General features: G+C 46.8%; 1 protein-coding gene across 6 annotated transcripts in view; it reads left to right on the top strand.

Moving 5' to 3' along the window:
- NRF1 (nuclear respiratory factor 1) overlaps positions 117–23,328 on the top strand; it is a 45,566-nt gene continuing 22,354 nt past the window's right edge. For 2 of the 6 annotated variants that reach the window (XM_021384228.1, XM_021384229.1), the window contains exons 1-8: positions 120–9,163; positions 11,711–11,942; positions 13,266–13,380; positions 15,180–15,306; positions 15,833–15,973; positions 19,741–19,899; positions 20,591–20,788; positions 21,814–21,915. In XM_021384228.1, the coding sequence (XP_021239903.1) occupies positions 9,086–9,163; positions 11,711–11,942; positions 13,266–13,380; positions 15,180–15,306; positions 15,833–15,973; positions 19,741–19,899; positions 20,591–20,788; positions 21,814–21,915 (1,152 nt within the window). In that variant the 5' untranslated portion in view covers positions 120–9,085. Of the gene's footprint in view, positions 11,592–11,710; positions 11,943–13,265; positions 13,381–15,179; positions 15,307–15,832; positions 15,974–19,740; positions 19,900–20,590; positions 20,789–21,813; positions 21,916–23,328 lie in introns of all 6 variants that reach the window. The other 4 variants (XM_021384225.1, XM_021384226.1, XM_021384227.1 and 1 more) reach the window with 4 other exon arrangements.

The following is a 23,328-nucleotide window of genomic DNA, read 5'->3' on the forward strand; positions in this document are numbered from 1 at the left end:
CTCCTTTTTTTTTTTTTTTTTTTTCCCCCCATTTAATTTTTTTCCTTTTTCACCATTTTTATTTCCCCCCCTTTTTTCCCTTTTTTCTTTCTTTTTCTATTTTCCCCTCTTCTCCCCCCCCTTTTTAGTTTGTACCTCTTTTTTTTTTTACCTCTTCCCTTTATTCCTCCTTCCCCCCCTTTAACCCTCCCCCTCCTTATTGGGCTGCAGTGTGGCCATGGGGCTCCCACTGCTTCCTGAGCTGCTCAGGATTGGGAACTGTAAATAACCATCACAGAGCACAAAATCCCCACCCTAAGTGTGCATGGGATGAACTCTTTTGCATCTACTGCTAATTTTGATAATGTGCAGAAATATTTTCTCTGCATATCTTCAAGATTTGGATCTCTGCTCCCCCCTACCTAGAGTGCCCTTTGTTATTTCTGGAATTTGGGACTTTTTGGCATGATGTGGTTCTGTCTTTGAGGTGCCAGCCTTGCTGCTGGCCGGATGATTTGTGTCATTTTTCACAGTTTTATGCATTTGTGCTTTGGCATTACCTCAGCCGTTGGGTCACCTGCAGGACATTGCTCATCCTTAGAGCGGTGGGGTTGCTCTTTTCGTGCCCTAATAGCAGGGAAATGGGTGATAAATCGTTCCGTTTTCTGTCTTTTAATGTCTGTGGTAGAACACTTGTTTCATTGGCGGGAAAGAGGAAGTGTCTGATGATGACGACAGCTTTGGAAGGTTCAGGATCACGTTGATTTTCGTTAGAGTTTAGGTCTTTTCCATCATGGCTGGGGATCACATTGACTTTCTTCAGGATTTTGGTCTTGTCCAGGATGGCTAAGGATCATGTTGACTCTCTTTGGGATTTGTTCTTGTCCATCATGGCAAAGGATCACGTTGACTTTCTTGGGTGTTTTGATCTCATCCATCATGGCTGAGGATCACGTTGACTTTCTTTGAGGTTTTGGTCTCATTTGTCATGGCAGGAGATCACATTGACTTTCTTTGGGGTTTTGGTCTTATTTGTCATGGACAAGGATCGCATTGACTTTCTTTGGGATTTTGGCCTCGTTCATTATGGCCAAGTGCTATGATGCAGAATTAAGTCATTTCATACATCATTTTCTCCGTGTGTTCACTCTTTGATGGAGCTTTGCATCACGCTTTCAGGGCTCTCACATTGTTTAGCTGCAGGCTTTGCGATGAGTGGGCTCTCACCACCATAAATCCAGCGACGTGTGCGGCATCAGGAAGATGCATAGCGTAAACCTCCTTGTAGGGGATGATGAGCAAAGGCTGCTTTATGACTCCTGCCACACAGTGCTTTTAGGCTTGGTAGCAATTAGGCTTTAATTATTGGCTTTATTGAGCCACGTGACTGGTCACCTGCACAGATGTCAGCTTTTAATTTTAGGTGTTTTGGCATGAGGGCTACCTGAAGTGTTGGAATTAGTAGTTTTTTTTTTTCCCACCACTTACAAACCTGAATCATCTTTGTTAGATTTATCGCAACCCGCTCCGCTTCTGGCAGGCTCAAACCTGGAGGCTTTCAGCTTTGTAAATGAAAATGAAGCACGAACGGCCACAGGGTCTCGGGTTGGGAGCCCTGGGAGATTCCATGCAGCCTCCCTGGAGGCTTTGGGTCCTTTTTCATATTTCTATAATTTTTTTTTTTTTTCTGTAGCCTTTTATGATCTGGAAAGCAGCCCAGAAAATAACTTCTAGGAAGGAAGCTGGGTGCAGTGCCTCTGTAGGATGTCCTTGCATCCCTTGTACCATGAAAATTTAATAGATGTTCATGCATAATGCCGTGTGCTGTCAATAGAACTTAGCTCCTGTTGATTTTCAGTGCAAGCACTGCTGTAAAATTCAACTTTGGACTTGTGCTGCTGTTCCTGAAGGAAGTCCAGGGGAAGAATCTATCGTTAACTTTATTTTTGTACCAGTGATTACCCGGTCATCGAGTTCTTTAATAAAATAATTTTGTAATACGCTCCTTGTTCTTTTTAAACAACTTCTGGCGTGTGGTGGGGATCTCGCCTGCTTTGCTCTGCGAGTTGTGACTGTAGTAGAAAAAAATGGAAAATGCACTTGGAGCAGGCGCTTGTGACTCACCCGGCTCTCCTCTAACGAACTTCATTAGCTGTTTGGTAAATAGCCTCTTGCTAAGGACACTTGTCTAAAATTAGGAGCAGCTACAGCCAGCTGATGATAAAAGTCCCCTCTTTGGGATTTCAGCTGCTGCACCAGAGGTCCGCGACCCATCGAGGACCCCTGGGTGATGGGGCTGGGTGGCACGTGAGCAGCATCCTGGGGCACGTCTTCCCTGTGTTTAGAGGTAATCTGCTCCCTCGTGGTTTGAAACTACTCATAACGCGTCCAGTTTGGTGGTTGCTCACGTGCCCACTGTTGAAGACAGGTCTGTTGGCCTCTGCCAGCCCAACCCTTTCTCCTGGGCTCCCCCGGCACTTCTCAGCCATCTGGCAGAGTCTGGTTGGGTTTTTGGTTGTGGATGAGTCACCTGTTGTGTTCCAAGGAGTCTGTGCTATTGATGGATAAGGCATTGAGGAGCTGGCGGCTGTATCTAGTGGAGAACAACAGGCATCCATCCTGCTTACGTGCTGACATCAATGAAATGCCATTGGTTTTCATCCAGTACAATGTACATGTTCAGAGACTCACGCAGTGCTTTGTGTTACAGGTGTGTTCCATCTGGTCCTTGTCCCCGTAGAATTGAGGAGCCCAACATTATTTTTTGTTGCTGTTATTTTTCATCTTTTTGTCCTGCTTTGTGGGTAATGGGGGCATATTGTTGTGCCAGAGCACGAAAGGGGTGCGAGGAGCACGGCGCGTGGTGGTGCTGGGCTTCCTCACCTGCATTATTTTGGCTGGTGTTGATGGTTTCCTGCCTCCGTGAGGGTCTGTGCAAAGGAGATGTGTGATGGCTTTTAACTAAAAGAGGGGAGATTCAGGTTAGATGCTGGTAGGGGGTTGGAACTGGGTGGTCTTTAAGGTCCCTCCAACCTACGCCATACTGCGATTCTATGACAAGTAATGCAATCAGAAAGAAACCAGTTCCCACCCACTGTTTATTACATAACCCTCTAATTAAAGTCATCAAACGGGGATGACTGTGCGGCTTGGGAAACTTCCCCCATGTCTGGGTCAAAAATAATTCCTCCGTGCTTTATTTACATTGCGACATCCTCGATGTTGTGCCAATTAATTCTTATCCCTGCAAGGTTTTTTTTTTTTTTTGGCTTCATCTGTTGGGGTCTCCTATTGGGCAGAAAGATCCTTTAACTCTTCAGTTTTCCTTGTGAAGGAGAGAGGACTTGAGGTAGTGCTGCTCCCTTTCTCCCTAGGAAGGGTGGGCTGATGTGAAGCACTTCTCATAGTTGCTTAGGTCTGCAAGTTGTTTTTTTCTGGCTTATTATTTCTGCACCATTAGTATTTTTGACTGGAAGGTAAAGCATTAAGGTGGGTCTGTTGCCCAAGAAGCAAATGGTGTGTGTTCCTGTGATGGCTGTAATGCTTAAACTCTGATAATGAGAAGCATACGTGGATGGAGGTGGCGGTGAGGAAGTGTCAAAGACCTCTAAAACACAAAATGCAGCCGCAAATAAAATGTTGCATTCCATTTTCCATGCCCAAAGTAAATGGTTGTGTACTGCAGCAGCTCCTAAAACCTCCCTCAGCCCCCGTGTTTGTTCAGAGCATGAACAGCCCTGTTTGTATGCAGGCACGTTATAACCGTGTAATAAATGTTTCATCTTTTAACAGATTAATTAGTTTTGAGTGTTTGGCTTGCATGGAAAACAGCTGCATAGTAAGCAGTGCACTTCGAGGAGCTAGGTGGCCAGGTTAACAGGCTCTCCAGCACTTGGTGTTCAGTTTGCAGAGGTGGGATTTTCCCTTTCCAGGGTTTTGCTCATCAGCTTCCAGCATTCCTGCTGCGGAACCACGCTCGTGGCTGCAAGCAGATGCCATGAGCTTGGAGCAAAATGTATGAGGAGCAGCTGAGGTCCCTTGGTTTGTTCAGCAGAGGGCGGTGGGCACGGCCCTGAGCTGCCAGAGCCCAGGGAACATTTGGACACCGCTCTCAGACATAGGGTTTGGTTGGTGCTGTGTGGACTTGATGGTCTTCATGGGTCCCTTCCACCTGGGATGCCCTATGATCCAATGGCTGTCCCCTTCCTCTCCTGGTGAAGGTGGAGCCTCACCTCCAAAACCAAGTATGGTCACAGAGGTGTAGTTCAGCCTGGGTTTGGGATAGACCATGCCATGATAGTTTTTGGGCCCCCTTCCAACCCAACCCATTCTGTGAGCTCCTTGCAGAGCACATCACCAACAGAACCACCCAGCCTCGTGACCAGGCCTGCCATCTTAGGTCAGAGCTATGTAATTTAGTGCAGATAATTTAATAAGGGCTGTACCCTGTGCCTTTACCACAGAGTAGATGATTGAGCTAAGGCAGCACGAGGGCAAGCAACGCATTTAGCCAAGCACTAAGGGCCATGGCCAACAGGTTGATCCCGTGGTGTTGTTTCCAAATCTCCTGTTGGGTCATCTCCAAATGTGCTGTCAATGCTGTCTCCAAATCCCAGTGAGCATCTGCCCACCACTGCTCTCTCACTGGCGTGCTCCTCCCAACACTCCCATTATGTTCCCTTGCAGCAGCCCAGTGTAACAGTAATCCTCTCCCTCTCTAAAAGAGGATTAAAAATGGGAACACTCGCACCTTAATTCAGCCCGCCAGGGCTGTGCTTGGTCTTTTGGGCAGTAATCCTGTCGGGAAAGGGCCGTCAGCAAACAGCAGATCCTCCAGTCACACAGCTGATGGGGTTAGCAATTCTTCAAATTAATTAAAAAGCTGAATCAGCTAGAGACGCGCAATTCACTTAGAATGACTTAAAGGCCACATAGTTCAGAGTAAAATAATTAGAAATTGGGATTTCCGTGGTTCTTGAAATGAAAGTATGCAAGTGGACATAATGTCACCTTTGAGGATGCTGTTTGTTGGATGCTTTGCTGTCCAGACTCCACTTACATGCTTAATAAACAGGTGTGAAATCCCGTTGGTTTCTTTTCCAGGCTTTCTGTGTTTTCTGCAGCTCTTTCAGGTGAGATGCTGATGAGAAAGGTGTGGTAAAAGAGATGGGTTTGGTTTTCTAGGATTTTTTTTTTTTTTTAAGATTCTTTATGCTGCGACTGGTGGCATAGGGATTATTTTTCCAGCCTAATTAAAAGGATAATTGCATTAAGCCACAGGAGGACGCTGTGGGACGACAAGAAGTGGATTTCAGTCCCTCCTAGAGCTCGAGTTACTGCGTTTCTGCCAGTGCATGACCACAGCAAATTCTCTCCATGAGCGCCAGAACAATGGGATTTTTTGCACTTCATTGTTTTCAATGAGTTACGGTAATAATAAAGGTACAAATCAGTCTTGCTCCTGATGGATGGCATCGTTTCCTTATCAAAGCTGCAGTAGTAATTCCATCGAGGCACATCATTGCACGGGAATGGCATCAAAGCCAATCTAAAGGTGAATGAGTGAATTTTTAACCTGGGACAGCTGCCAACAGGTTGGACACAGCACAGAGAGGTCCAGCAGGAGCCCGGAGCCTCCTTTTAGGAAGGGCACAAAGGCCTCTTCTTCGTCTCCCTACGAAAAGCTGGGCCTGGGCGTTGCTTGGCTGTGGCAGAGTGACAAGAGATGGAGCTGGGACCCATCCAAAATGAGTCAAAAACGTGGCTACTGCAGTCTGCTACAATGGGGGCTGATCAGCAGCAGTGGTTTAAGGCATGATTGCAGTTGTCCTCGTGGAAATCCCAGTACACAAAGTTAATTCTCCCACCGTTGGAACCTGCTGATGAGATGCTCACGGGATGAGGAAGCACCTCTGCTTTGAAAAATGCACGGAGGGCTTTGTGCCTGAACAGCAAAATGCAGTGGGAGATGCAGGATTCCCCTCCAATAGTACTTTCTTTGATCACTAAATGGCGAGTGATTAATTTCTCACTGGATCACTTTGCACTTAGGAATTATTCCAGGCTGTCTTTGTAGGGAGTTGGGAATTCATCGAAACCTATAGTGCCAATAGAAAACACTTTTAAAATCAAACAACCTGATGTGGTAAGTACTTAGGCATAGTACTTAGGCAGGACAAGTGCTTTCTGATCTCGTTCCATACAAGGGTTGCAGGCAAGCACCTGAGCAGCGCTGAGCACTGCCACCATCTCATCACAGCTCCTGCAAGCAATCCCCGTGCAAGATGGGGAAGGAGGAAGGCTGAGCAGCAAACGTCTACGTGCTGATGGGGAAGCCCATTTCCTAGCAGAGGTGCTGGTGCACGTGGCTGGAAACCACCACAGCACTGCAAGAGGAGGAGCTGGCCGCACTGTTGCATGGGGTTTAACACACCCGGATCATAGCAGCCCCCGAGAACAAAGGTGCCAGTGTGATGGTGGTGGTTTCATGCAAAGCAAAGGGCTTATTTACAGGGCAGGCTTGAATCCATTAAGGGCATATTAAACTCCAGATGCTCGCCGGCTTTACAAAAGGAGTGGAAGAAAGGGAGGAGGTGTTGCACATTTTTTGGAAAAAAAAAAAAAAATCAGCACTCTGAGCATGGAGCAGCGTTTCATTGCAGTTAAAAGCGTGATGCTGGAATAGTGAGACGGATTTAATGTGGTTTTCCCTTTTTAAAGCTAGATTTCAGGCTGAGCTGCGTAGTGCCAGGCGGTGCTGTGCGATGTGCTGTTGTCCCACGCAGGATGCTCAATACGGAGTCTGCAGCACAGGGATCAAGCAGAAAATGGAAAAGGGGAAACTGGGAGCGTTTCCATTCCTTTGGATCTAATAAGGAAATGAGCCAGAGGGATTATTCATGGCTGTGCCAAATGGGCCCTCTCTCCAATAAGGCTTCTAAATTAACTTCAGGTGGGTCCATCACCACCCAGTGGCCTGACTGATGTTTTATGGAAGAAGTAGACCGGGGAGAGCTGCGCCTCTATGCCTACGTGGGCTGCTGCACCTCAGTCCTCTGCCTTTTACCCTGTATCATTTCTCAATCCTTACTTATTCCATAAAGAAAGTGGAGCTGCTGTGTGGTCAGCGCCCAACTGGGACCTCAAACTTTCCGAAACCTTCAGCTAGGAGACACTGCGGTGATAGCAAAGTGTATTTGCAAAGAAAAAACAGAAATTTTTGATGAAGAAGCGAGCTTTGAAAGGAGAAGCCTCCACCCAAAATGTCCAAGCAGAAGAAAGGTCTGGTCGCAAAACCTGAAAATGTTGAATTTGGAGTTATAGTCCACTCAGAGTGGATCTCAGCCCTTTTCCTTTGGCCCATGCTTTGCATCCTTATGGAAATTATTTAAACAGCCTAAGACGTTTTTCTAGCTGTTTTTTTTCTCGTGTCGACATCTTATCTTTGGCTCGGTTTAAAGCACCCACGAAGCAACACTGTCATGAGATGGTGGTAGAGGAGTTCCTCCAGTGGGGTAACCCACATGGCTTTGTGTTGATGTGGTTACTTCTACTCACACCGCAGATTACAGAGTTGACAAGAGCTCCATTTTCAGCCACATGGCTTTGAATCGAATGTAGGATTTACAGTTTTTGTGCTCAGTTTCCGTTGATTTCTGCTGTTTCGGGTGGTCAGGTTTTGCTATTTTGGGTTGCTTTTCTCCTCCAGCACCTGGTATTTCTCCAGCTCTGGCATCAACAGCGCATCAAGGGAGCCTCCATTGCGACCACAGAGCAACTGCACTGCGTGGTGAGATGGCTTTATCCTCGTTTTTCTGTTTTCAAGCACTTTAAACGATTTTAAAAATGCTTTTGGCTGTCATCCAAAGCTTCAGGACTAAGCCACAGCTACCAGGAAACGTCTCCACAGGCATCGTCATGGTATCAGGGTTTCCTTGCACCTGAAACTGTTCTGGTTTATAAAGCAGAAGAGGAGTAAACATTCATTTTCTGGAATGAGGAATGTTCACTTCTGAAAAGAATCAAGAACGATTTTTTTTCCTTTCATGCTCTGTACAATAATCCCTTTTCCAGTCCATCAGATCCATGGCGGAGCTGTTTTGGTGGCTCTTTGGACAGTACTTCCTATGTGCTCACAGCTTCATTTCTACCAGGAATCCTGCAGGAATAATGTGAAAAGATGGATAATCTGAATAATAACCCAAACTTTCAACACACAGCTATAAGGCTTTTGCCCTTCGGATGCTGGAGGCATTTGGGAATTTTCCAGAAGGAAAATGTGCAGACATGAAAGGAGCGCAGAAGTTGGAAAAGTAGAAGATCGGCGTTGAGTGAAGTCAGCTAGCGGGTTAAACTAGAGTTCATCCAAGTTACACTGTGGAAATGAGTTACTGAAGCTTGTGGTGTTGGGATCTGCACAACTGGGCAGGCTCCTGCATCCACTGAAGAGCAAGTCCTACTTTGTGGTAGGTGTGTAGTACTTTCTTGCCTTTTTTTCCAGCTTCTATTTACTTTTATATAGGCTGGAATGATGAAGGTGAGGGTACAAAGAGGACAGAGCAATGTTCTGCTTGGTGGTGGAAGCACAAGAAGTGCCCATAAAAATGAGAGCAAGTACCCACACACTCCTGTCTGCTCTTTATGGGCACCCACGCGTTGATGTTGGTCACCCAGATGCCTGTTTGCCCACTTAGGAATGCATGGCCCATAGTTTCAGCCTGCTGCTGATTTTATTTATAAAAATAACATAATTTTGAGTGGTATTGCCCTGGTTCAAGCATTTTTCCTCCTAAAGAAAGCTGATGCGGAGGCATTGTTCATCTTGCAATCTCATTTCCTGGGGAGCTGAGCGGTGGCAACACGTTGTCACATATATTCTGGTCGTATTTTTTTATGTGGGTAAACACTTCTTTATTTCAATGGAAAGCACTTAAAGTTGTATGGCACCATGGGGAAAACAGCAGTGAACCACTTCAGAAATAGAAAGCCCAGTGGTTCGGGAAAAGCATGGCTTGCTATGCTGCTCCATTAAGGTTTTGTCTGAAATCTTCCTCGCTCCCCCCATTTTTCTGTAGTGATAACAAAGTAAGTTCCTTAGAAGAAGATTATGCTGGATCTGTTTCCAACTAGAGAACTTCATGTTGCTTCAATGCACTTTGGCGTCTCAGTCCCTTCCTTACTGGAGGTATTTGAATTGTTGCTCTTTTGGGTAATTCTAACATCTCAGTGACCTATAAGCAGGGCTGGGCAACACCTGGTTCCTTTGTGAGTAGGAAGGTGATTGGAGCTTCAACCGCCGTAGGTTTGTAATGGTCACACAACTGCATTTCAGCAGGTCAGAGCTCCCCTATTGCATGCCTAGCTAGGAAGCAATCTAAACTCATCTATTTAGAGCCCAAATTGAGTTTAATTTCTATCCATACAATTTAAGATCTCTTAAGGCTTCTCCTAGTGTTTCCCAGACAAGAAACTCACTTTTCTGGGGGGATAGGATATGCCAAAATAAGAGTCAGCTCCACCATGATGTTGGTAGCTCTTAGTGAAGCCATTCATTTTGTGATTCTCGTTATTAGAAGCGTAGGAGAGAAGCCAGATTGAGTTTGGCATGTTTGGTGTTTTGAGAAGTTCAGTACCACTTTTTGGAAAGATGTAGCTGGATTTCTTTGTGTTGGGAAATGAAAAACTGTTCCCAAATGCCCAGGTTGGAGTTGTCTTAGGAGAACGAAGTCTGCTGCAAAAAGAGCCATTACTGTGCAGTCCCATACGTGGAGTGAACCCATCCTGATTCCATACTTGGAGATAACACATCCTATAGTCCAGGACCTGCTGGTTGGAAGCTGTCCATTGAGCAAGAGGATGTAACTGCCCACAGTCATTTCGAGAATAACGTGATATTTTTAAACTTAATTCCACGATAGTGGGTTTTTGCTTGGCTCATCCGAAGTCTCCTTTCAATATTTTTGTCAATGAGCTTCTTCTCATCTCCATTCAACCCTGTATGTGCCTCTGGCATTTGAGCAGGGAGCTTTCCCTCAGTGCTGTCCAGGGGGTATTCTCCCTGCATTTGAGATGCAGCTTTTGTTTCCCCTTAAGAAAGAAAGAAATAAAAATAGGTGTGCTTGAGTCAAATGTGGAAAATGATTTTGGAAGAGGTGGATGGATGTTTGGCTGGTGGGACTTGCTAAAAGAATTGATTTGCTGGCTGCGGTGTCTTCAAGGTGAAGCTGCCTTTGGAAGGGCCACTTTATAAATGCTGGTAGTATTCATTACACAGCGTTGCTGGTAATTCTCCCCACAGCCTTGGACTTGCTTTGCCCTTCTTCCTCTCCCAAAATCAGCATAAGACTCAGGTCATCTCCTTCTGCCTTCCACCAAACCTCCTGTCCTCATTCTGTGTTCAAGAAACGTTTAGATATAGCGTTGAGAGACATGGTTTAGTGGGGTTATTGGTGGTAGGTGGATGGTTGGACTAGGTGATCTTGTAGGTCTTTTCCAACCTAGCTAATTCTATGATTCTATGATTTTGAGGTGCTCTCCTCCATTATTTCCATGGAGCATCCCGCATTTGTAATCATCCCTTTTGCAATGTCTCAAGTAGTTGTTCTTGGTTGGTGTGGCCAAGATGACTTTGGCCAAGAGCTCTTCCTCCTGACATAGAATCATAGAATCATGGATCTCACTGTCCCATTGTTCTGGTGTGGTTGGTCCTGGTGATGTCATTTCTGGGCTCGCCGTCAGCCTGATGATTGTTTTATCAGAGCTGCTGTCATGCTGATCACTTGCAAAGCATGGTGTGTTTCTGGCAGGATATATATGATAGAAGTTATGGAAAGCTTTGGAAGAGCAGAGCTGCGTGTTGGCACGCTGTGGTTGAGTTGATGGTGCAGTGCACCATGGCCGGGTCTGTGCTCTGGGCTCTCTGCTCCTGAAAAGCAGAACAGATTTCCATGGAGAGGGTGTGATAAAGAGCTTTTAATCTTGTAGACTTTTGACCCCCCATTATTATGGCCTCAAGGTCCCTTTGGCATGTGATGTAATAATGTGTGACGTGCTGGTGCTTTCCCACCAATGTACAGTAGATAGCCACTGAAAATACCTGTCCATCTCCTGTCTTGTTCCTTCTGCTCAGATTTATGTTCATGCTGCATGGTCTGGTGCCCTACTGACTGTGTGAGCTGCTGCTCTGCTCAGTGGTTTACCACTTAGCTACATTAAATAAGTATGCTTTACATGATGCTTATGCTTAAGTTGTAATGATTTTTCCTGCTTCCGGACTCTGGGCAAATAATGCAGCAAAAGTCGTCTCCAGAACACAACTTGCTGCCAAGTAAACCTCTGTCCTGTCATTGTAATTCACGTCCTGGGCTGTTGAGGTTGGGTTGTGTATTGCTCTTGAGCATCTTCCCTTGGTGTCAAAGTGGCAGAAACAAGCTCCAGCTGTGCTCAGCCACGCAGAGCACTCAGCTCAGGAATGCCAGGTGTGTGAAGACCTTTCCTCTAGCAATGGTGCCTGCTTCTGGTGCTGTGCTGTGTAGTTGGGCATTAGGATTTTTCAGAATTTCTTCTGCCTCCTGGACCAGTAATATCCCTCCTGTGGAAGGCCACTAGGGGAGGTAACCTCTGTTCCATCCTGCTCGTGGCCTGCTCACCCAGCTGGCTTCACCCTCTGTTCCCTTTATTTATGGTACATGTGTCCCTAACGCCCAGTCTATGATCTTTTTCTCCCTTCCAGTACCTATTGATGGAAGAACACGGCGTGACCCAAACAGAACACATGGCCACCATCGAGGCCCACGCAGTGGCCCAGCAGGTGCAGCAGGTCCACGTGGCCACCTACACGGAGCACAGCATGCTGAGCGCCGACGAGGACTCGCCTTCCTCACCCGAGGACACATCCTATGACGACTCCGACATCCTCAACTCCACGGCTGCCGACGAGGTGACGGCCCACCTGGCTGCAGCAGGTAAAGCAGCAGGGTGCTCAGCATCCTTCTCGTGACATACCATTCATACTGAGGCCACCGACCATGCCTGGGGCCGTCCAGGTGGTCCTTTCTCTCCCATGGGATGCTCTGAATGCTTCCTTCTTGCTTCAGTTTTAGTAGGGCTTTAAGGTCCCTTCCAACCCAACCACATCATGAATCAGTGATCCTTAAGGACCCTTCCAACCCAACCATTCCATTAGCTTTAGTGTCCCTTCCAACCCACTCCATTCTGGGATTTTATGATCTTTAAGGCTCATTCCAACCCAAGCCATTCTATATATTGAATGAAGAACTGTTTCAGGATCACAAACTTCTTCTGGTAAATGCCTGCCACGCATCCTCAAAATTTGGCTTGTAGTGGGTCTACCTCTCTAGCAGAAAAAAAACAATGATAATTGATAAATAAGCACTCACAGACTGATCTGGCTCATTATTGGTGGAATAAAGCTCCTTGTCAGAAGTTGTAAGGCAGCTCAATATCAGCACTTGTCGATGCGGTGAGCGTCCCTGTTAAACATGCTGAGCAGTCAACCCTTGCTACAAATAGCTTGCAGTTGGAAGTGAGGTTGTCTTAACAAAAAGGTAAAATCTTTAGGAGTGGTGAAAAGGCAACTTTCTGGATGTGCACAATATGAATAGAGGATTGTGTGCATTGAGAAAGTCCAACTTTAGCTGTTGGAATAGGTATCAGTGGAGAAGAGATAGCTGAGTAGAGGTTACTGCCAATGGCTTGAAGCTTGTATAGAAGGAAAATGGAAGTGAAGAAATGGGGAGAAATGGGTAAAGATGACCCTGACTGTGCTTCCCATGCCCACCATACCCAAAGCCTGTGCACAGCACAGCTTTTCTGCAGAAACTGGCTCTCAGTATTTAAAATATATTATGGTGATTCCAGCACTTGGTAGTTTAGGGCTTCCTGCTCCTGCAGCTGCACCTCTGTTAAACACAAAGCTTTGGGGCCACCTGATGTGGCCATTTACCTCTGACACAGGGAGAAAAAATGGGACCCTGGGAAGCCTGATGTGGTGGTTGGCAACTAGTCCGTAGCAGGGGCTGAGGGGGCTTTGAGGTCCTTTCCAGCCCAACTGTTCTCTAGTTCTATGACCTTTGAGGTCCCTACCAATCCAAGTCATTCTGTGATCTGGTTGGTCCCTTCCAACTCAACCATTCCATGATTTTATGATCGTTAAGGTCCCTTCCAGCCCAACCATTCCACGATTCTGTGATCTTTATGGCCCATTCCAACCCAAGCCATTCTATATCTGGAATGGTGCTGATTCACCTTCGTGGTTTCATTTCCAGGCCCTGTGGGGATGGCAGCAGCAGCTGCTGTGGCAACGGGTAAGAAACGGAAGCGACCACACGTTTTTGAATCCAACCCATCCATCCGTAAGAGGCAGCAGACGCGTTTACTACGGTAAGGACTCCTCCTGCACTCTGACGTCTTGGGCTGCCTCCTCCATCCCTTCCCGGTGCCGTTTGTGTGCTGACCAGGGGCTGCCCAGCTCGTGGAGTTCTGGGGCATCATTTCTGGAGCTCGCAAGCAGTATTTTAATTTTCAAGAATGGGTCAAGTTGTGGCTTTGGTTCAATCCATCGCAGTAACGTTGCCTTCCAAGGCCTTTCCTGTGACTTTCCAGCTGTCCTGAGAGCTACAGCCACATCCCAGCTCTGAGGATGTATCTACCAACTGAAGAATGCCCCTTTTTTTTTTTTTTTTGGCATGATGACATGATTCTTCTGAGCTCTCTGAGCATCTCTGCCCACCTGATGGCCACCAAGGAGCACTGATGCTGCAGGGCAGTCTGCAAGTCTGTGGTGATCACTGCAAGGCTGCCTTTAGGAACCATTTCTAAACATTGGCTGCTGCCATTTAGAACATTTTGGAACACTCTGATTTTTGCTTTTTGAACTGTTCTGACCTCAGTTAGATTGTATTAAAGAAGTTGGGATATTTGTCACCCTGTGCTGCTTGCTGATTTCCTCCTGCACGCACACTTCATGCACTGAGACAGTCAATCCAGCTTTGCCTCTTCTCCCTCTGCTTCAAACTCTTGTAAAGCTGATGAGAAACTAAGCTGGTTTCCTTATGGTGTGTTTATTCACCTGCTAAGTCATGTAACACCCTTTGCACATGACGAAAGTGGAAAGAAATGGAGCAGGTTTGGTGTTAAACAGTGCTTCCTGGGAGTAGGCTCCTTTTCTTTTATAGCTTCATTCTGTTTTTCCCTCCTCCCTATGACTCAGCCACGTGTTTGCAGCATTTCTGAAGAGCAGATTTCTTTCTCCCTTGACGTGTGAACAACATAGTTTAAAAGAAACTCCTCTGTAAAGGAATTACTTCTCCTCTCTTGCAACTGCTTTGTCTGATTACACGTAAAATACTGACAAAATGCATCCTTTTTGTGCATTCTGATCAATTTAACACCTCTAAGCAGCGGCGTGCGTGAAGTGGGAAGCTGGCTTCTGATTCTGGTGGTGGTGGTGCTTTTTGGCTCTGTGCTGCCAGCAGGTTCCAAAATGTCCAGAAGAGATCCTAAAATGTCCTCTGCTCAGCTCAGGTTGTACTACTACTCCTCTTTTGCTTAACGACGTTCTGCCGAAGTTCCTGATGCATTCTCTTGTGTTGCTTGGAAGTTAGTAAGAGGAGGAAGGTCTGTGATGGAACGTTTTCTGCCTACAGAGAGCTCATTCCAAGGGGATTTGCTGATGGGGCAGGTGCACGTGGGCTCCCTGTACTCTGCTGGTGCAATGCTCCTGGCTCTTGCCTTGTTGTGGAGCTGCCAGCTGAATGCCAGCAGTTCTGGTACCAGAGATGTGCAGTGCTATGAGCCCAAATGTAGAATAAGCTGTGTTTTCTGAATATTGTTGAAATAGTCAAATTCTTCACCTTACAAGTTCTGTATCCTAGTACACTTGGCCAGTGACAGAGTTAAGGACAGCAGGAGATGCACGTTAGCTTTGCTGCTGTGTCGATTTCTCTTTCCATTGTGCATCAGTGGGGAAAAAATGGAGAACAGGAGAATAGCTGATATTTGAGCTGCTGTGCGACTGCGGGGAGCACAGCAGGGAAGCACTGTGTGGCCGATCTGACAGCTGAGGCTCTGCTGCTCACCTGGTTTGTGAATGGGATGCCTCCAAAAAGGGAGCTGACAATGGGAAGGGTCATGTTTCTGCAGGACTCTCAGCTGACACCTATTCTCTGGTTCTGTTTCAGGAAGCTCCGTGCCACGCTGGATGAGTACACCACCAGAGTGGGGCAGCAAGCCATTGTCCTGTGCATCTCACCCTCCAAACCCAACCCTGTCTTCAAAGTCTTTGGAGCTGCACCCTTGGAGAACGTGGTAGGTGTCTCTAGAAAAAGCCATGTGATAAATTGCTCACCCTCTTTGCAGGTTTAATTCTGGCTCAGGGCAGCCTTTTGAGCCTGGCAGTGATCTGAAGGTCACGTTTAAGGCCCTGGAAATAGGGATTCAGTGTATGAACATGAGTTTAGCACTGAGTTTTTAGCTGTCCAGCACAGCTCCCCACGGCTAATAGCCTCAATTAAAAGTGCAGGTAACGATGGATGTCTTTGAGCACAGCTTGCACCTTGCCACAGCAAGCAAATGGAGCAGATCCTGACTACGATAAGTCTTACTTCTGAACTTTACTTGGATCCCACAAATCCTTCCACTTCGTGGTGTTACCCAACGTTTCATCATCGCCTTTTGATGCAGCCAAGCCTTGGGGGCTGGCGGGTGTTTTTGCATGGCATTGTTTGCTCCTTCGGCTCCCCAGCGCCCTAGGGAAGGCAGCTGGCCCTGCTCCTCACCTCTCCTCTCCTGGTGCTCCTCACCTTGTTTACCTGAGCTTAATGATTCCCCACAGGTACGCAAGTACAAGAGCATGATTCTGGAAGACCTGGAGTCGGCGCTGGCAGAGCACGCTCCTGCACCTCAGGAGGTTAATTCAGAGTTACCGCCCCTCACCATCGATGGCATTCCTGTCTCAGTGGACAAGATGACCCAGGTAAGCACAGTCATGGCAGAAATTTGGCAGAACCGGAGAGAGATGTGAGATCCTGCAGTCACATCCTGTTATTCTGCACCGGAGCTGGTGCCTGCATCACCAGGGGATGCACTTGATCTCTTCTTTCTGTCCCATGGGATGTGACAGCTCTAGTTAGATGTCAAGCTTTGTTATTGCTGCTTATTTTCTGCATGCAGCAGCAGAGGTGCTTCTCAGAGCTGGAGGCTGTAGGGAGCACCCCACTTTGAGCTGTTTTTCTCACCTCCACGCACCATGAACAGGGGAAGCATTTTGTGATTTTTGAGCCCTGTGTTCAGGGAGGTGACTTCTGCTGTTCCATTTTGGTTTATCCTCCTTGGCTGTTTCTTGTGTGTTCTGGATCCTTCCCTTATTTTTCTGCTAGAACAGAGGGGAGCTTGCCAATCATTTAAGGCCACATTAAACCTTGGGTGAGATACTGATAGAGACTGCCCTAGGGAAATGGGGACTTCCTTTCTGTCCAGGTCCAGCCCTTTGATAACTTTATTTTTTATGATAAAGTTGGAAATGAAATATTTTAACATCAAGAGTTGCTTAAGTGACTTAGTAAGTAACTTAAGTGCTTAAGTTGCTTCCAGAGAAGCAGCCTTTCCTCCAAAGATTTATGAGAAAAATACTAATAATTCTCATGTTAGGTTAAAAATTAGGTTTTTTCCTTCCAAGAATGTCATGTCCTTGGTCTTCAGGAAACTGCACCAAGATTTAGCCAAGGTGCCCCTGAGGTTTGCTTGCTTCCCCCACCCAACACTGTGTGTTCCCAGCCTTCTCCTAGCTCAATTAAATGATAAATGCTTTTATTTCCTTTCTTCCCCCTCCGTGTTTTGCAGGGAAAACATGTGCAAACCGCTGATGCAACAGCACAGCAATGTAGGGTTGCTTAATGCTGCATGAAAGGACTTGAGCTGTGGTAAAACTAGTCTTGTGTTAGGAGTAGCTCTCTTCTTTCCAGTGCAACATGATCACCCAGAACAACTTTGTGAAGGCTTCTCCCAAGTATGTGCACAGTCTGTGCTCTTCGTGTCCAGCATTGCAGTGCTTTATGTGCATATTATGGGCTGGTACTGAAGTCCAGCCCTTCTCCTGGGACTCCAGAGACAGCACCCAGGCTCAGTTTCCCTGCATGTCACACAGGGATGACATCTTGTAGGTGTTCTTCTAAAATTTTATAGCTCTGAATGCCTGGAGGCCATCTGAGGACAGAACACAGCATTGAACTGACAGCACTGCAGCCTCCTGGGTGGATTCTCACAACCCAGGAGGTTTTCCTCCTTGCAGAATTTTCAGGGAGTAAATATGGTGCATGTGGTGGTTATGAGGTAATGTCATTCCTGAAGGAGTCCAGCTGCCATATAGTTTTTGCCAGACTCTTAAATAGAAGCACGAAGCAGATCTGCTGAATATGATGAGGCTGCTGTCATTTTTGTGCCACAGTGGCACAAAATACATTTCTTTGAGAGAGTGGGTGATAACACCGACTGCTAAATCACTGCAACATGTTGCATGGCTGGAGATGGTGTTGATTTCTGTAGGAATTCTGATTCCTAGAGCTGCTGATATAATTCCATTCACTGTTAGCAGCTAGAGAGCTTTTCAACCAAACAGCACAAAACCCTATGGAAACACAAAGCCCTTTGGAAACCCCAAATATTTGTAAGCACAAATGGAGCAGCACCATGAAGAGGTGTGTCTGTGGGAGCTGCAGGTGCCTGCAGGCAGGTGGTAGAAGCATCAGCTCCTCAAAGGGGAGGGTGAAAATCTTTCTCCTTTTAATTGCTCTGCTTCCTTGCTGGTCTGGAGGGAAATAAAGGCTGAGCAGGTCTGCTCTGAGCAAAGAGCATCACTCACCTCAGCTGTGCAGGAGATAGGAATGGTGTTGGGGCTCTGACCCTGGAGCTGTTGTGTAGAAATGTCTCCTTGCTTCGTGGGCTCTGTTAAGTTGATGCTCTACACCAGAGTTGTACATATTTAGCCTGCTTTGCAGTGGGGTTGGACTCGATGATCTCTAGAGGTCCTTTCCAATCCCTACAATTCTGTGATTCTGTGATGTGCTATGGGGAAGTGCCTGGTTCTGCTGTCCTGGATGGGGCTCCTGCAGCTGGGATGCTCCGTAGCCCCACAGCTCCCTGCTTGGAGCACCTTATTACAACGCTGACACATGCCTTGCTTTTCAATCTGGATGTTAGAAGTAAAATAAACAGTCTAAAATTGGCTGTTGAAAAACAGTTGCAGTTGTTTCTTTGCCCTCTTCCAATCAGGAGCCCCGTGTGCTGCTTTTTGGAGATGCTTGAGGCCAGGAGAAGATTCCCAGCCGCAGGTTTTCTGCCCTCTGGAAGCCTCATCAGGTCATTAACCTTAAGCCCTGTATGCTCCTCACACAGGACCTCTTGTTCCCAGCACTCGTCTGTGCTGTGTACCATCGCAGATGATAGGATCAGGATTAGTTTGCTTCCTTTGATACTTGGACTACATCTCCAGAGGTCCCTTCCAACCCCTACAATTCCCTGATTGAATTCAGTACCAAAACTGAGATGACCAAAAGGTCTCAAGGAGACATTTCCTACCATTTCTCTCAACTTTTTGATGCTGGAGCCTATAAAAACCTTTCCCAGAGCTGACACCAGGGTGAGCTGCGGTCTTTTTGGGGAGAGCTTTGCTTTTTTTGGAGGATGTTTCATGGATGGAGGCTGCAGAACGTGGCTCCCACAGATCCTGCTGGCTGCACCCCTGGAGATGTGGAGTCTTTGTCTCAGAAGTGCTGGGGTAAGGTCTCGTTATGGCACTAATTAGAGCCATCCTCATGCTGGAGCAGCTGATTGTCTCCCTGGCGGATTAAAGGCAAGCCCTCCTAACAAGTGCCTCGAGCTGCTGAACTCCCCAGGACCAGTAATTAATCCATCTGTTAACAAGGCTTGCAGATAGCAGTTCTGGGAAGGAGCTGTTAACTGTTTTTGCACCGGGCATCCCATTGCTCTTAGCAGGTATGCAGTGCAGTGAACCATGTGCTCAGAGAAATTTTTTTTTTCTTCCTTTTTCATCAAAGTACGCTTAAATTTTTCTTTTTAAGCGAGCTCTGAGCACATGTTACTTCTTGTGGCTGGACTCTTTCTGCTCTGTGTTCCTGTAGAACTCACAGAGCCAGAATATCCCAATGGAAGGGACCCATAGGGTTGATTGAGTCCAACTCCTGGCTCCCACAGATCCCTGCTGTCTTGAGGGAGGCAGCCTCTGCATGAGCTGATTTATAGTTTCAAGCCAACAATACCCAGACTGGAACCAGGCCTGTGGTTGGGATGGTTAGGAGAAACCCCCCTGCTATGGCAGAAGGTGTGAGATACCCTCCAGGAGTGACAGAAGGACTCCCAGGGACACTGTCACACCGGGAATGTTTTATTGCTGTTTTTTCCTGCAGTATTCTGACTTTTTCCCCCCTTCAGATCTCTTCATGATAGCTCTCGAACCATGAAGTGTGTTGTTGCAGGGTGTTAACACAGTGTGTGTCTTGCCTTATTGATCCAGTTGGCTTAATTTTGGTTTTACTTCTTCCATATTTTGTTTCTAAGCTCTTCTCAGCTGAGACTTGGGAGAAGATGGTGAAGTTTTGTCTGTTTTCCTTGGGCATTCAGCTCTTCTGCAGTCCGTAGTTCATCAGAATGGAAACGAAATGTCATAACTTTGTGCTACCAGATGATGAGAGTTCCTAAAAACCCTCTGATGTGTTTTTGTTCCAGGCACAGCTGCGAGCGTTCATCCCGGAGATGCTGAAGTATTCCACAGGTCGTGGGAAACCAGGCTGGGGCAAGGAGAGCTGCAAGCCCATCTGGTGGCCCGAGGACATTCCCTGGGCCAACGTCCGCAGCGATGTGCGCACGGAGGAGCAGAAGCAGCGGGTGCGTGGCCATGTATCTGCCTTCATGCTGGGCCAGGACCACTCTGCTCTCCAAACATGCACTTCATTTGCTGTAGAGTCTGTGTCATGGCATCGTGAAGCCCTTGAAGGGTCACTGTCCCATCCTGAGCAGGAGGGACCTCTGTGCATCAAGGGAAGTGCTCAAAGATGGAGCCAGGAAAAAAGAGATAGCAGGTGAAAAGGTTTTTGGGGGTGTCACTTACAGCAACAGATCCTGCGTGCAGGTGATGTTTCTACCAACCTGTCGCTATCAAAGAAAGCTCCTAGGGTGTGCACATCTGTAGGCTGCTGTGAGCTGGTTGGGTGGGGAAGAATGTCTGGAAATGGCAGGTGGGAGTGATTTTCTACTTGGTGGCCTCAGTCCCTTAATGAAAGATTCCTTGAAAGATAGAGAAACAGATTCAGCTGGGAAATCTGCCCTTTCCCCTGGCCGGAGGTGCTTGTTATGTATCTGTACACAGAAATGTAATAGCTCCCAAGGTGGTTTCTGAGTCTTGGTGATGAAGGGAGAACGATTAAGTACTGGGAACCTTGTGTTTCTTTGAAAATTTAATGAAAAACACCAATCAAGGCCCCAGAAAAAAAGGAAAGCATGCAAATAGCAATAGCAGCACTGCAATGGTTCAGAAAAGATTTTCACATTGATTCTTCACTCCTTGTTGTCCTGGCAGGTGTCATGGACCCAAGCGCTGAGGACTATTGTGAAGAACTGCTACAAGCAGCATGGGCGCGAGGACCTGCTCTATGCATTTGAGGATCAGCAGACACAGCAACAGACCACAACCACGCACAGTATAGCACACCTTGTGCCCTCACAGACAGTGGTACAAACCTTCAGTAACCCTGATGGCACCGTGTCCCTCATCCAGGTGAGTGAAACCCTCATCTCTGCAGCCCTCCATTGGGCTCTCTCCAGCACTTCCCTGTCTGTCTGGGACTGGGGAGCCCAGCACTGGGTGCAGTGCTCCAGATGTAGCCTCCCCAGGGCAGAGCAGAGGAGAGGAGAATCTCCCTGCCCTGCTGGCCGCGCTCTGTGCAATGAACCCTGGGGAACCATTGGCCTTCTTGGCTACTGGGACACACTGCTGGTTCATGGTCAACTGTTGATCAACCGCTGGTCATCTGTTGGTCAACCAGGACAACACTGGCTTTTTTGGCCACCAGGTAAATCTCTGGTCAACCGTTAGCCAGCCAAGACACCATGGGCCTTCTTGGTCATGAGGGCCCACTGCTCGCTCATCATGGTAAACCTGCTGGCCACCATTGGCCTTCATGGCCACCAGGGCACACTGCTTAAGTGCAAAGAAGCAGCTCCATCCTCTCTCTTACCCACTCCCATCTCTTGCTTTCTTGTTAGGGCAACACAAATGCATCTGCAGCTGTTTGGCCAAGAAGTCCAGGGATCAGACCTGGGTTTCACTGACCCATTCATAAACAGATGCACCGTTAATTAGGTGGTCACACAACACCTGTGGTGACCTTGGGATGGAGCTATGGGAAGAAAGATGGGTTGTTGGTGGGCCATTGACTTTCTGGCACTTCAAAGTTGAATTCTCCTTATGAACAAAGCTGCACATCTCCCAGATTTTGTCTTTTCCCAGCTGTTAAATGGGGAAAAACGTTAATTTCCAAAGCCAGTGTGGTACTGAGTACGATCTAACATTTGCCAAGTGCCTGGAGAAGAGTGGTAAGCAGTGTTACAAAGGATAGCTGATAAGCAGGGTAGGTTTTTTTACACAACTTCCATGCAGTGGGAGAAGTGTGACTCCACCTACGCACCGTATTATTATTCTCTGTGATGCAACACCTTGTCATCTGAGAACGTTTGAGTGTCCCTTTGCTTGTCCCTTTACTCTGCCCTTTTCCTTCAGCTGCATCTTGTTGATTTCCATAGGTTGGTACCGGTGCCACGGTTGCCACGCTGGCTGATGCCTCCGAGCTGCCTACCACAGTTACTGTCGCACAAGTCAATTATTCTGCAGTGGCTGATGGAGAGGTAAGGATCCAGGTCGTGCTCATTAATGTTTTCTGCAATTAAATGGTCACAAAACAGCAAGCCTTGCTTCCTCACTCTGCAGTGTTAACGGTTAAAATACACGTGAGCACAAGACCATGTGCAATTTCATGTAGGAAGTGTTGAACCATTTGGACTCAGGATTGTACAAATGCCATTATGGCAGAAGCCTCAGTTCAGAATTTCCTACATTTTTTGATGTATTTTATACGTAATCAATCTTGTGAGATCTGCTGTAGCAGATAGACTTAGAATCATAGAACATCATGAGTTGGGAGGGACTCATAGGGATCCAATGAATCATAGAATATCCTGAGTTGGAAGGGATCCATAAGCATCATCGAATCCAACTTCTAATGACTTAATGACTTAATGAATGATGCAAATGCACATTCATGTTTTTGTGTTGGGTAACTCCTGTGTGCTCTTTGGATGCTGACAGCTGTTTTGTCATCTCAGGGCTGGGAATGGGATATTTTGAAGCCTGTGTTTAGCAGAGGGTATTGCATGGCTGTGGGCAAATTGCAGCGTTCTTTGGCTGCTGATCTCTGGACAAAATGAGAATTGATTGCTTTCTGCAGTTTTTGGAGAGGTTTTCAGGTAGATATATGGAGAGAACTGCTTAAATATGCATTAATGTTGCGACAACATAAGGAACTGGGATTTCTGGCAGGGGAAGGTCTGGTTTGCTTTGTATAGATGGAGCTTTCCTGGCGGCAGGTGGCAGCACAGAACAGCTTTGTTCTGCACAAGACCCTATTTCCATCCCAGAAGCAAAAGGAAACAGCCTGGCTGTGACCTTGAAGTACTTCAGAGCTGCTTTGAGGGTTTTCAGCACCAGCTCTGTCTCTCAAGATCTGGAAGAAAGCTACAATAGAAACAAAAGGAGCACAGGCATCTAGTTCCTAATCGAGAGAATTTTCTTCATCACCTGCTAGGGCATCCTGATTAGCGTGTTCAAGGCTGTTAGTGACCCAAAATGTTTATGGATGAGAATAGAGATGAGGAATAAAAAAGATCTTCATCTTGGTAGGAGTGCCAGCTGATGGGCCTTTATCCTCCACTTCTCAGTAGTTTGATCCAACGCTTACTCCTTGTTCACATCTTAGTGAATTTTGTGGCTGTACGCTCGTTATGTTGTGAAGTTCCAAGTGGAGAAAGAATTATGGCCAAGTGGAAAATGAGCAACTGAGACTGGATGAACTCAGAGTAATGTGAAACCTATCAATGTAAAGTGAAGTAAGGGAATTAAGGACCTAAAATAGATGAACAGCGTATACTCCATTTGCTATTTTCTTTTTTAAGTGCATCACTGCAGCAAAAGGAAGTCCCAGTTGCGAGCTCATGTGGTTTTGTGCCAAGTGCTGGCAATAGGAACCCATTCATGGCCGGGAG

Source organism: Numida meleagris, chromosome 1 (genome assembly GCF_002078875.1).
Source record: "Numida meleagris isolate 19003 breed g44 Domestic line chromosome 1, NumMel1.0, whole genome shotgun sequence".
Lineage (NCBI taxonomy): Eukaryota > Metazoa > Chordata > Aves > Galliformes > Numididae > Numida > Numida meleagris.